This window comes from Pundamilia nyererei, unplaced genomic scaffold (assembly GCF_000239375.1).
Source record: "Pundamilia nyererei isolate P.nyererei 1_Seehausen unplaced genomic scaffold, PunNye1.0 scaffold00240, whole genome shotgun sequence".
NCBI classification, from domain to species: Eukaryota; Metazoa; Chordata; class Actinopteri; order Cichliformes; family Cichlidae; genus Pundamilia; species Pundamilia nyererei.
In genome coordinates, this window is record NW_005187641.1 from 164,056 (window position 1) to 175,099 (window position 11,044).

General features: G+C 40.5%; 1 protein-coding gene across 1 annotated transcript in view; it reads left to right on the forward strand.

Annotated features, from left to right (window-relative positions):
* Positions 1-11,044, forward strand: part of LOC102203789 (ATP-citrate synthase-like) — a 16,719-nt gene that overhangs the window by 2,978 nt on the left and 2,697 nt on the right. The window contains exons 4-25 of the mRNA XM_013914950.1: positions 381-443; positions 1,721-1,911; positions 2,515-2,594; positions 2,768-2,898; positions 3,097-3,215; positions 3,404-3,540; positions 3,832-3,893; positions 4,349-4,466; positions 4,612-4,766; positions 5,242-5,335; positions 7,167-7,308; positions 8,137-8,305; positions 8,388-8,492; positions 8,663-8,859; positions 8,984-9,065; positions 9,156-9,266; positions 9,361-9,488; positions 9,578-9,671; positions 9,769-9,923; positions 10,005-10,155; positions 10,348-10,491; positions 10,651-10,778. Coding sequence (XP_013770404.1) covers positions 381-443; positions 1,721-1,911; positions 2,515-2,594; positions 2,768-2,898; positions 3,097-3,215; positions 3,404-3,540; positions 3,832-3,893; positions 4,349-4,466; positions 4,612-4,766; positions 5,242-5,335; positions 7,167-7,308; positions 8,137-8,305; positions 8,388-8,492; positions 8,663-8,859; positions 8,984-9,065; positions 9,156-9,266; positions 9,361-9,488; positions 9,578-9,671; positions 9,769-9,923; positions 10,005-10,155; positions 10,348-10,491; positions 10,651-10,778 — 2,756 coding nt within the window. The remainder of the gene's footprint in view (positions 1-380; positions 444-1,720; positions 1,912-2,514; positions 2,595-2,767; positions 2,899-3,096; positions 3,216-3,403; positions 3,541-3,831; positions 3,894-4,348; positions 4,467-4,611; positions 4,767-5,241; positions 5,336-7,166; positions 7,309-8,136; positions 8,306-8,387; positions 8,493-8,662; positions 8,860-8,983; positions 9,066-9,155; positions 9,267-9,360; positions 9,489-9,577; positions 9,672-9,768; positions 9,924-10,004; positions 10,156-10,347; positions 10,492-10,650; positions 10,779-11,044) is intronic.

The window sequence follows — 11,044 nt, forward strand, 5'->3', positions numbered from 1 at the left end:
AGTCTTTAAATAAATCAACATTTAAAAAAGTAATCCTCACAGAAACTGTAGTATTAATACTATATTTGGTCTCTGAAACACCACAAAGGATCCTCATTTTGATATGAGAAGCACATGGAGGATTTTGCCTCAGTTGCCCTGCTGCTGCCTGTTTTTGTTTGATATTATTTGCCCTTCTCTACTCGTAATAAGCTATTTGGATGTGAAATGGATGAACTAGAACTTTGAAGGTAGTTTGTAACGATGACAAGACCTAGTAAATGACAGGTCAATTTACATTTTTTTATGTTATTCTTAAAGTTTTACTTTCACTTTAATATATAATACATGTAGTTTTCCTCTCAGTGTAGTGTTTGTGACCAGGTGTTTTTCTTGAATAGGTGGGAAAGGCAAAGGGTGTGCTGAAGAACTTCCTCATTGAGCCATTTGTCCCACACACACAGGTGATGTATGCCAGTATCTTGTCTTTCAGTCTAACACTCTCTAAGCTCCTCAGTTTGGAGAAGTTTTGTGGAGCAGTTCAATTTGTGTCATCAGTGGTTATTTCTCCTGTTGTAACTTGAATTTGCTGAATGGTCTACGGTTTCTGTGGTCTCAACTTCACAGCTAATCCCTTCTTGTCATGTCTTGTGTCTTGTCAGCAGGACAGATCCTGTATTTACATAAATGTTTTTATTTTAATTAAGATTTGGTATCATTCTGAATTTCCCTGTTCAAACCAGGTTGTCACAGCAATATATAGTTAAGCTCAAAAGTTACGGTTATTTTTAGTTTAAAGTATTGTGTAATGGTAACTTTTAGTGTCCCTTTACACTTTCGTAGAGGTAGCCTTAAACTTCTATCATAGGGTATAATTCACACGTGTACTTTGCACCTTGTATTAAGAGCCAATGTGATATTTCCTGCAGCTGCCCTCAAAGAATTCTGAGCAGAATGAAAGTATTGCATCACAGGACCTCTGATGTGAGAAGAATTTGTAAAAAATAGCTTCCTTTATTTTAAATGAAGCACACTGCTGCATCCTGTCAGACTGAAAGAGGAAAAGGGGAATCAAATTCTTATACAAATCAGCTGATGAGCTTCTGCTGACGATGTTGGCAGGTCATCAGCTGGGGTCATGTCTGACCTGGATTATCCTCCCCCCAGATGATTAATTAAATTACCTTGTGGCCTTTTTAAAAAAATTGGTCTGTAGGAAAACCCTTCATACCTACTTTAGAGAGTTTGTTTGTTTTTTTTCCTTGGTGTGCTGTGCTTCTTTAAATATATAGTAATAATTGATAAAACCCAAGTCTGATAAAACTTAATTGCAGTGGAAAGTCAAGTTGTTGTTGTTGTTGTTGTGGTAATAAATAATAAACCAAACTACAAGAATCAGTTCCTCAGACTGGGATCTCCGTTGCCTCAGCCATTCTCATCAAATCCTCTCAGAAAAATGAAAAGGAGTAGAATGACTTAACCAGGATCAGTGCTTCCTGGTTGACCCAGTCGATCTAGGACCTTATAAGTGAGAACAAGCTCCAAGTTATGTGTGTTCTGTCTGTAGGTCAGTGTGCATTTGATTAGTTTGTTGATTTTCTTAATAATTTCTCGCAGAGAACTGAATGTTGAAACCACTTGTTGGCCTTATGTAAATATTGCGCAGCATTTCCAAACAAAATCAGTAAAGACGTATTTGCGTGTCCTTGCATGTGGCTGAACTCCCTGTTTACTCACTCAGGAGGAAGAGTTTTATGTATGCATCTATGCCACACGTGAGGGCGACCACGTGCTTTTCCACCACGAGGGAGGAGTGGAGGTGGGTGACGTGGATGCCAAGGCCCAGAAGCTGATGGTTCCAGTGGATGGCAAGCTCACTGAGGACCTAGTCAAAGAGCAACTGCTTACACAAGTTCCCGACGACAAGAAGGAGTACGGAAACCTTTTTCTAAAATTGTCTTTATTATTTAAAGACATATAAATTTCATTATTTAAATATTATTTTTAAGTATAAAACAAATGGTGACATTTGACTCTGAGTCATTTTGTGCTTTGAACCTAATTGGATCACTTAGTAGTTCACAGTAGTAGTAGTTAGTGATCAGGCTCTCTGTTAAAACACAGTAGAGACATTTAAGCAGAGATGTGATTAGCCAGATATTGAATGAAATATAGAAAATAATACAGGAATAACTGTAAAATCGCAGTATATTTACTTTTCGCACCTTCTTGTTGCTTTTTATTTTCTTTCTTAACCAAAGAGGCTCTCTGTATTCAGAAAATCTTTTATCCTTTGCTGTTTTGACCTTGACTAATGTTTAGCTTCTTTTATGTAAACTTAGCAGTGTGCTAAGTAAATACTCTTATCTCTTTTAAACAATACAAACTAGAAAGAAACATAAAAGATAAGCTCTAAGTATTCAGCGTGGCTGCTTAGCAATACTCTACCATTTTGTTCTTGCCTAGTGAGACACAAAGCTTCACAAAAGTTCTCTTATGTGCTGATTAAGTCTAATTTTGTTTCCCTTCTCACAGTGTTTTGGCCAGTTTTATAGTCGGCCTCTTCAACTTGTATGAAGACCTCTACTTTACCTACCTTGAAATCAACCCTCTTGGTAAAGCTCTTTTATTCTGCAATATTACACTCTGCTCATTATGTATTGCAGAAACAAAAATGCTGATTTTAAAAAAAAAAAAATAAATAAAAATCTAGATTGCTACCATGCTATGTTAGTAATTCATTGGTGGAAAACATACAAATTAACTCAAAATTTCTGCCTTTTCACAGTCGTCAATCAAGACGGAGTATATGTCCTTGACATGGCAGCCAAGATTGATGGCACAGCGGATTATATCTGCAAGGCTAAATGGGGGGACCTTGAGTTTCCTCCACCCTTTGGCAGAGAGGCGTACCCTGAGGTGAGATTTGAAGAGCTGTAATTGGACAGGCTGTTTGTTTATAGTTCTCTGGATCCTTTAATTTTCACTGATTTGATTTAAAATGTGACTTTAACTTAGATCTACTCATATGTACAATGATTGGTCAGTCCATTTCTCCATCCTTGTGCACTTACTGACCACAGTTTGGTATTCACCACTCTGTCTTGTTACTTGTAGGAGGCCTACATAGCTGATCTGGATGCAAAGAGTGGTGCAAGTCTGAAGCTGACCCTGCTGAATCCCCGAGGCAGGATCTGGACCATGGTGGCTGGAGGAGGTGCTTCTGTTGTCTACAGGTAGTCCATCACATACAGCATACATTTGAACTCTATACCACTTCTTTGCCTTTATGGTTTGAAGTTTCAAAGCTTGTTAGACTGAAGTTTTGCTTTCTAACAAACCCCAGCTTGACTTTTCTGTTGCCAGCTTAATATTTTTTAAAGTTAATTACAGCTGATAGAATCGCATCATTTCTCTTCTTCAGCGACACCATCTGCGATCTGGGTGGGGTGGACGAGCTGGCTAATTATGGCGAGTACTCAGGCGCACCCAGTGAACAGCAGACCTACGACTACGCAAAAACCATCTTGTCTCTCATGACACGTGAAAAACATCCTCTAGGTGGGTGAAGCCTGGACTTGATTACATTAGAGCTTATTTTCCTGAACGGGGTGAAAAGCTGGTGGGAGGAGGCAGCTACAACTGTCAGATAAAGTCTGCGTTTGTTTGCTGTGTCCTTGAAGTGTAGAAATACTTGGTGGATCCTTCCTCTGCTGTGTGAGCTAATTGTGCTGCTTCGGTGTGACACACTGTTCACTATGTGGGGAGTTGCCAGCAATAGACTTCATGTATGTTACTCGGGTGTTGAATTTCAGTCATGAGCATTTCGTAACACCTTTCCTTATCCTACAGGGAAAGTGCTGATCATTGGAGGAAGCATTGCAAACTTCACCAACGTAGCAGCCACATTCAAGGTGAAACGCACTGATATTTATGATATTTATCTGAAAATCTTCTGCACAGTTATAAAGAATCACTGTAATGTTTAAAGAGAAAAAAGGGCTTATACACAATATTTAATTTCTTAAACTTTGAAAGAATGATGTCACTGTATTTTCAGCAAGTCCTGAATTAGCAGAGATTTGTGTTAGGTGTAATATCAAAACATTTATACCCATAGATGCTCATACATGCAATACACCAACTAGACTGGTTCCTAATTTATGCCCAGAAACATGTTAAGGCAGTGTTAGCCTAACCTGCCTTAACATGTTTTCTCAGATTACTTTAAAATCTGAAGGCAGGTCAGAGTAGAGAGCCATACTAATGCTTTGAATTATTAAATGGTCTCAATAAAATTTCACTCTTCCTGGTTGATATACTTGTACTTTTTGTGCATAACAAAGCTGATCCTCTTGTCCTTCCTCAGGGCATTGTCAGGGCCATTAAAGATTACCAAGGCCCTCTGAAGGAACACGAGGTCACCATTTTTGTTCGACGTGGCGGTCCGAACTACCAAGAGGGACTCAGGGTGATGGGGGAAGTAGGTGAGTAAGACTGGACTAATACTCGGGCCTAACTCGTGAAATACATGACTTAAAGTATACATCCAAGTCGAGTCCTTGGATCTAGATTAAGGAGCGGTTTTTTTTGTTTGTTTTTTTTTTTTTCCCCCCCCCCTTCTCTATGCAGGGAAGACCACAGGGATCCCCATTCATGTGTTTGGAACTGAAACCCATATGACTGCCATTGTTGGGATGGCACTGGGCCACCGACCAATCCCTAACCAGCCCCCGATGGACGCCCATACAGCCAACTTTCTCCTCAATGCTAGCAACAGTGCAGCGGTATAATTATTCACTAATTCTTGGGTCAATATCGGATGGTGTGTCAGTCAGTGCCCACTCTCTTAAACAAATTAGATGTTAGATGGGGTTTTGTTATAAGTTAAACAGTAAGTGGTTCACACAAGTACATTTCAGTGTTTGAGAAAGGAGAAGAAAAGGGTTATTGCTCAAAATGACATGTATTTATACTGTAGTTGTCTCCATAATGCAGGGTCATGACTAGCAAAAGGGTGTAACCTAAATTGGATTTATTTACTTTATATGCAATTGAGAGTGACGTGTTTAAACACAGTTTAAGCTCGTTTAGCGCCTCTATAGTTTCTGTGTGTGTGTGTGTGTGTGTGTGTGTGTGTGTGTTAGCTGTATGAACTTATGACGTCGTTGGGGGTGAAGCCACTGTTTCTAACTATGCTATGCATGCTCTTTGGTAACCTCTGTCAGCCTGTCCTGTAAATCTTTCCCTTTTCTTTGCCAGACTCCAGCTACAACAAGGACTGCTTCATTCTCCGAGCCAAAGTCGCCCACTGATACCTGCCCGGCCAAGAAGTGTAAAGCAGGGCTTCCAACAGGTAACGAACAGTCATTCATGCTGAACTGCTTCCTATCAGCAAGATCCCATATTTACTCATGCACCTCTGCTTTTTTTTTTTTTTTTTTTTTTTTCCCCTCTCATCCTGGCTTCTCCTTTCCTGCTGAAATGCCACCACCAATATTCTGCAATGTATCTTCCTTCTCTTTTCCTCCTTTTCTTATTTCACACCAACTTACATCCGCCCTTTTCATGCTTGTTTCTCTAAGACTCGCTCCATTCTATACTGTGGCCTCTGAAGAATGTGGTCACAGGCGATTGGAAAGGTAAGCGATAGGTGTGCCATGGCCTCACTGCTCTGGGCTTCCTACACATTCATCACTGGTTTGAACTTTTTCCCCCTTGTTTGCTGCTCACCTTTCTAGTCTTGGTGTATATGAAGGACGTATGTTCACATCACATCAGGGCATCATATTCTTATGAATGCTGCATACTTTTTTCTTTTTTTTTAACTTTTTATAATGAATAAGTGGTTTGTAATAAACTATAAATTAAGTTTAAGCATATTGTTTTTTTTGTTTTTTTCTAAGGCCTCTTCACACTGGATTTTGTGTTCTTTAGGATTAGTAATGTTGAAGTCAAAAGCAGCCATGCAAACATGAAGTTTTGATTACTTAACTAAACTGTTCATATTGCCTTTTACAGCAGTACAGTAAAGGCATGCTCCATAGCAGCTGAGCACTGCATGGTCTCTTCCTCTGCTGTGCTTCTAACGCAGTGTTTTCAGTAACGACACATGGTTGCAAAAATGCGGTGAAGTGTGTTGAGTGAATAACCTGCAGCAAAGACTCAATTTTTGTTCTCTTCTTGTGTTTGTGCCTGTTTTTTTTGTTGTATTTTGTGTTTCCGTCCTGTGGGTGTCACAGAAGCTCAAGCCTCTTCAGGCTGCAGCGGAGGTATGGAAGGGTGTGAAAAACCTGTTTTCCTGCCCTCTCCGTCCTTTGTCCCTCTGCTTTCCCCTCTAACGTTTATCTTCTTTACACTCTTATGGCTTACTCGTTTGACACTGCCTTGTAATCATTATTTTAAAAAACGAAAAGCAAAAACCTTGAGCTATAACTGTTAGTAGAAATTCTTCAGTTCAAGACGCAGGCGCAAGAATCAGTTCTGTATTTAAAATATTCTGCACATCTCAGATGTAACGACAGAAGGCAGAGAGAAAGACTTGGAAGGACTGGAATAAGTTTGAGAATGTATTTTTACTAAACAGTAAGAGTTTTAAAGCACATGCACTAACGTGATCTCTGCTTTCAAGAATTTGTTTTTCAAATTTTTCAGATGCTCTGAACCTTTCTTTGTAATGTAATCATTACAAAAAATGTGATCTTTATCGGCAGTCAAGGATCTGTCAGACAGTATTTTATATTTCCATGTGGCAACATACCACAGATAGCACTCTAATCTTTTGCCTAATACTTCACTTTGAAAATGATGGCCGTATACTGCTAGCAATGGAGGAAGTGAAGTTGCTGGTTTTCTTATCCGGGGTAAAAAATGGCAGCTGCATATGTGGTGTCCATATTCTTTTCATGCAAATGTCCTAGTTTTTAATGATGTTACATTGCAAATTAATGTTTTTAATGCTGTGGCTTGGAGAGAGCGGACAAAATAAATCGTGCAGATCCTGTGTGGGGTGGTATTTTTCTCTTCCTGGTCCATCTATCCTCAGTGAATCCTGTCTTTATTCTAATTCTTACCATCCCCATTCCTGCTGTTTCCCTGAGCCAGAATTCCCTCTTCATCTGTGAATGGGTTTTAGTTCAGTTTCCACTTCTGACTTGTCTCTGTAATTTTTTTTTTCTTCCTCTCAGCTAAAGCAACCACTCTCTTCAGAAAAAACACCAAGACCATTGTTTGGGGCATGCAGACACGAGCCGTGCAAGGCATGCTGGACTTTGACTACGTATGCTCCCGGGAAGAACCCTCTGTGGCAGCCATGGTCTACCCCTTCACGTAGGTTGCGCTATTTCCCTCTGAATTAAATTAGAAGAGTGTGACTGTAGAATACTAAATAGAGTTAACTGCACAAATCAAATGATTTTTTTCTCTCTCTCTGCTCAAAATCTCTAAATCTACTCTTGCTGGGGTTTAGTTGTTTCTGTTTTTATCTTTGTCATATTTGTAAATTACTGAGCCTTTTTCTAAAAGTGTATTATCAGTTTAGGCAGATTGTAAGTCGTGTACACATACAATAAAGGCTTATAACCTTCCATGTTTCCAAGTGGCAAATTCTTGTAGAACATCTTAAGCTGCTTAAGTCTTCCCAATGTTCCTCTGTATCTGTAAGCCACTTTGCAACCCACTTTAAGCCCAGCTCTTCCTTCTGATCTGTCCGAGTTTGTCAGTGTTGTCCGTTGCCATTGTCTGATCTGTGCTGCATGGGCATCGCCTTTCCTCACCTATAGTAAGTGATTCACAGTGATGCAGCAACCAAAAACCAGACTTATCAATTGAGCTGAATTTGAGTTAAACTTCTGTTTTCAATAGGAAGCCCCAAACAAAAATGATAAACCTCTAATTGACAGGGTTTAAGGAACTGACAAGAATTCATTTTGCAGTTGCAAAGTATTCATTAGTTGTACTGAATGGAGTTGGGGAGTGTTATTGAATTTTATTGTTTTATTTATATTTTGATATTGCTAGGGATGATGCAATGATCGGGGACCATTCTTAATTTCGTTGTTCCTGTGACAATGACAATAAAGTTTCTGATTCTGATTTTACTGCTGTGTTTCGAAAAGTTCTTCATATTTTGCTGATATGTTTCTGTTTGTTGCTCAGCGGAGATCACAAGCAGAAGTTTTACTGGGGCCACAAAGAGATCCTGCTGCCGGTCTATAAGAACATGGCCGATGCCATGAAGAAGCACCCCGAGGTAGACGTCCTGATCAGCTTTGCTTCACTGCGCTCTGCCTTTGACAGCACAGTGGAAGCCATGCAGTACCCACAGGTATGAAGAGCGACTGTACAGTGTGTTGAGCTTCCACTAAAATTTTTCAGAGTGGACCCAGTTTATTTAATTGTGTTTTCAGATTCACACCATCGCCATCATAGCCGAGGGCATCCCCGAAGCTCTGACTAGGAAGGTGATAAAGATGGCCGACGAGAAAGGAGTCACCATAATTGGCCCTGCCACGGTACAGAGCTTCATCCCCCTGAACCTCTTTGTTAAAAACATTTACACTCATCATTAACACGGCTATAAGTTTATAGACTGTAGTGTGGTATTTAATAGCCCAGCTAAAAGGGCTATTAAATCTTTCTGGTAAACATGGTGGATTAAATGCAGATTATTATTGTTAAATAGGTTGGTGGCATCAAGCCAGGCTGTTTTAAGATTGGCAACACAGGCGGTATGCTGGACAACATCCTGGCTTCTAAACTTTACCGTCCCGGAAGTGTGGCGTATGTGTCGCGCTCTGGGGGCATGTCCAACGAGCTGAACAACATCATCTCACGCACTACAGATGGCGTCTATGAAGGGGTGGCCATCGGAGGAGACAGGTACAAAAACTTAATTGCAGATCATTTACTTGAGAGAATTTTTTTCATTAAAAAAATGCATAAATCAATACTTGACAAAAGATTCTAGTTCCAGAAATGAGTGCTTACGTTTCTCTCTGTCCAGATATCCAGGCTCGACCTTCATGGACCACGTCCTACGTTATCAGGACACTCCAGGAATTAAGATGATTGTTGTATTGGGAGAGGTGGGAAGCATTTAATATCTAAATTATTTGGTCTGTGCTACTTGTACCAAATAGAATCTTGTTTTTAATATGTCCTTTACTTTGACACAGATTGGTGGAACAGAGGAGTACAAGATCTGCCAGGGCATCAAGGAAGGCAGGATAACAAAACCTGTGGTCTGCTGGTGCATTGGAACCTGCGCCACCATGTTTGCCTCAGAGGTCAGTTAGCTCTGGAAATCCTGGCTTTGGATTTTATTGCTGCTCTTACCTGGAAGAAATTTTTTCCAGTAATATGTTTTACTGCCATCTTCAGGTTCAGTTTGGCCATGCAGGAGCTTGTGCCAACCAGGCTTCAGAGACAGCGGTGGCCAAGAACCAGGCTCTGAGGGATGCTGGAGCTTATGTACCAAAGAGCTTTGATGAGCTGGGTGACGTCATCAAGTGAGAAATACTTTTCATGCTAATTTCCTAAAGTTTGGAACTGACAGGTTTCCGGGTTCCTCACTGTTATTGTGTTTGTGGTGAAACAGGACTGTGTATGATGAATTAGTGGCCAATGGTACCATCGTTCCTGCCCAGGAGGTTCCTCCCCCAACAGTACCTATGGATTATTCCTGGGCCCGGGTAAGAACTTTATAATAGTCCTTTGTAAACTTAGAAGCCAAGAAATACTGGATATAATGGTTATTTGTGGAATTTGTTGGGGGGGGTTTTTTTCCAGGAGTTGGGCCTGATTCGTAAACCAGCCTCATTCATGACAAGCATCTGTGACGAGCGAGGCCAGGAGCTCATCTATGCTGGCATGTCCATCACTGAGGTCTTCAGAGAAGAGATTGGTATAGGAGGAGTGCTAGGATTGCTCTGGTTCCAGCGCAGGTCAGTATGATGTCAAGAACACTGTTAGTTGTTAAGAATGTAGAATCAATTTCACACTTTTTTTTTTTTCTCTCTGTTTAGGTTACCACGCTACGCCTGCCAGTTCATTGAAATGTGCCTGATGGTGACTGCTGATCATGGGCCTGCAGTCTCCGGCGCTCACAACACGATTGTCTGTGCTCGTGCGGGCAAAGACCTTATCTCAAGCCTCACATCCGGCCTGCTCACCATCGTCAGTACTGCTCACATATTGATCAGTCATTGATCATGTCATCTTTTGTTGTTGTAGTTTTTTTTTTTTTTTGTTTGTTTTTTCCCCCCAAATCTATCTTGTATTTTATGAGCTGCTCAGCTGACAGCATGATTTCTGACAAACTGGCCATAATGTTACGGAATTGAAACGCAATTTATTCCTAAAAATCAGGGGGACCGTTTCGGAGGTGCTCTGGATGCGGCTGCAAAGCAGTTCAGCAAGGCATTTGACAGCGGCATGATCCCCATGGAGTTTGTCAACAAGATGAAGAAGGATGGCAAGCTGATTATGGGTATCGGCCACAGGGTCAAATCTGTAAGCAACACTCGACTTTATACAATAAACAGTGCTCTAATCTGTAAACGAGCCACTTATTTATCAGTGTTTTGACTCGTGTTTGTTAACTGCTTCTTCTGAGTTTGATTAAGATGGACACGCAGCCATTGTTTTAAATGGAGTTTGATTCGGTTTCAGATCAACAACCCAGACATGCGAGTGCAGATTCTGAAGGACTTTGTGAAGCAGAATTTTCCTTCCACCCAGCTGCTTGACTACGCCCTCGATGTAGAAAAGATCACCACCTCTAAGGTATTTTACACAGAGTGAAGTAGACGATGGAAACTTGCGTGTGCAAGCAAAACAGTGAAATGATGAAATGAAATGGCAACAGAAAGCTGCTACATCTAAAGAACCTGATGACTGCATTGACATTCAGGATTCAGAGATTGGGCTTTGCTGTCAAATAATTTGGTTAAACACTTTGAACAGAAGATTTTTCATTTATTTTTACAGCAGGCAAGCAATTATTCTCAGTTTTCTGCACAGGTGACCACACCTGCAGATTCCATGATTGACAGTGGAATGTAAC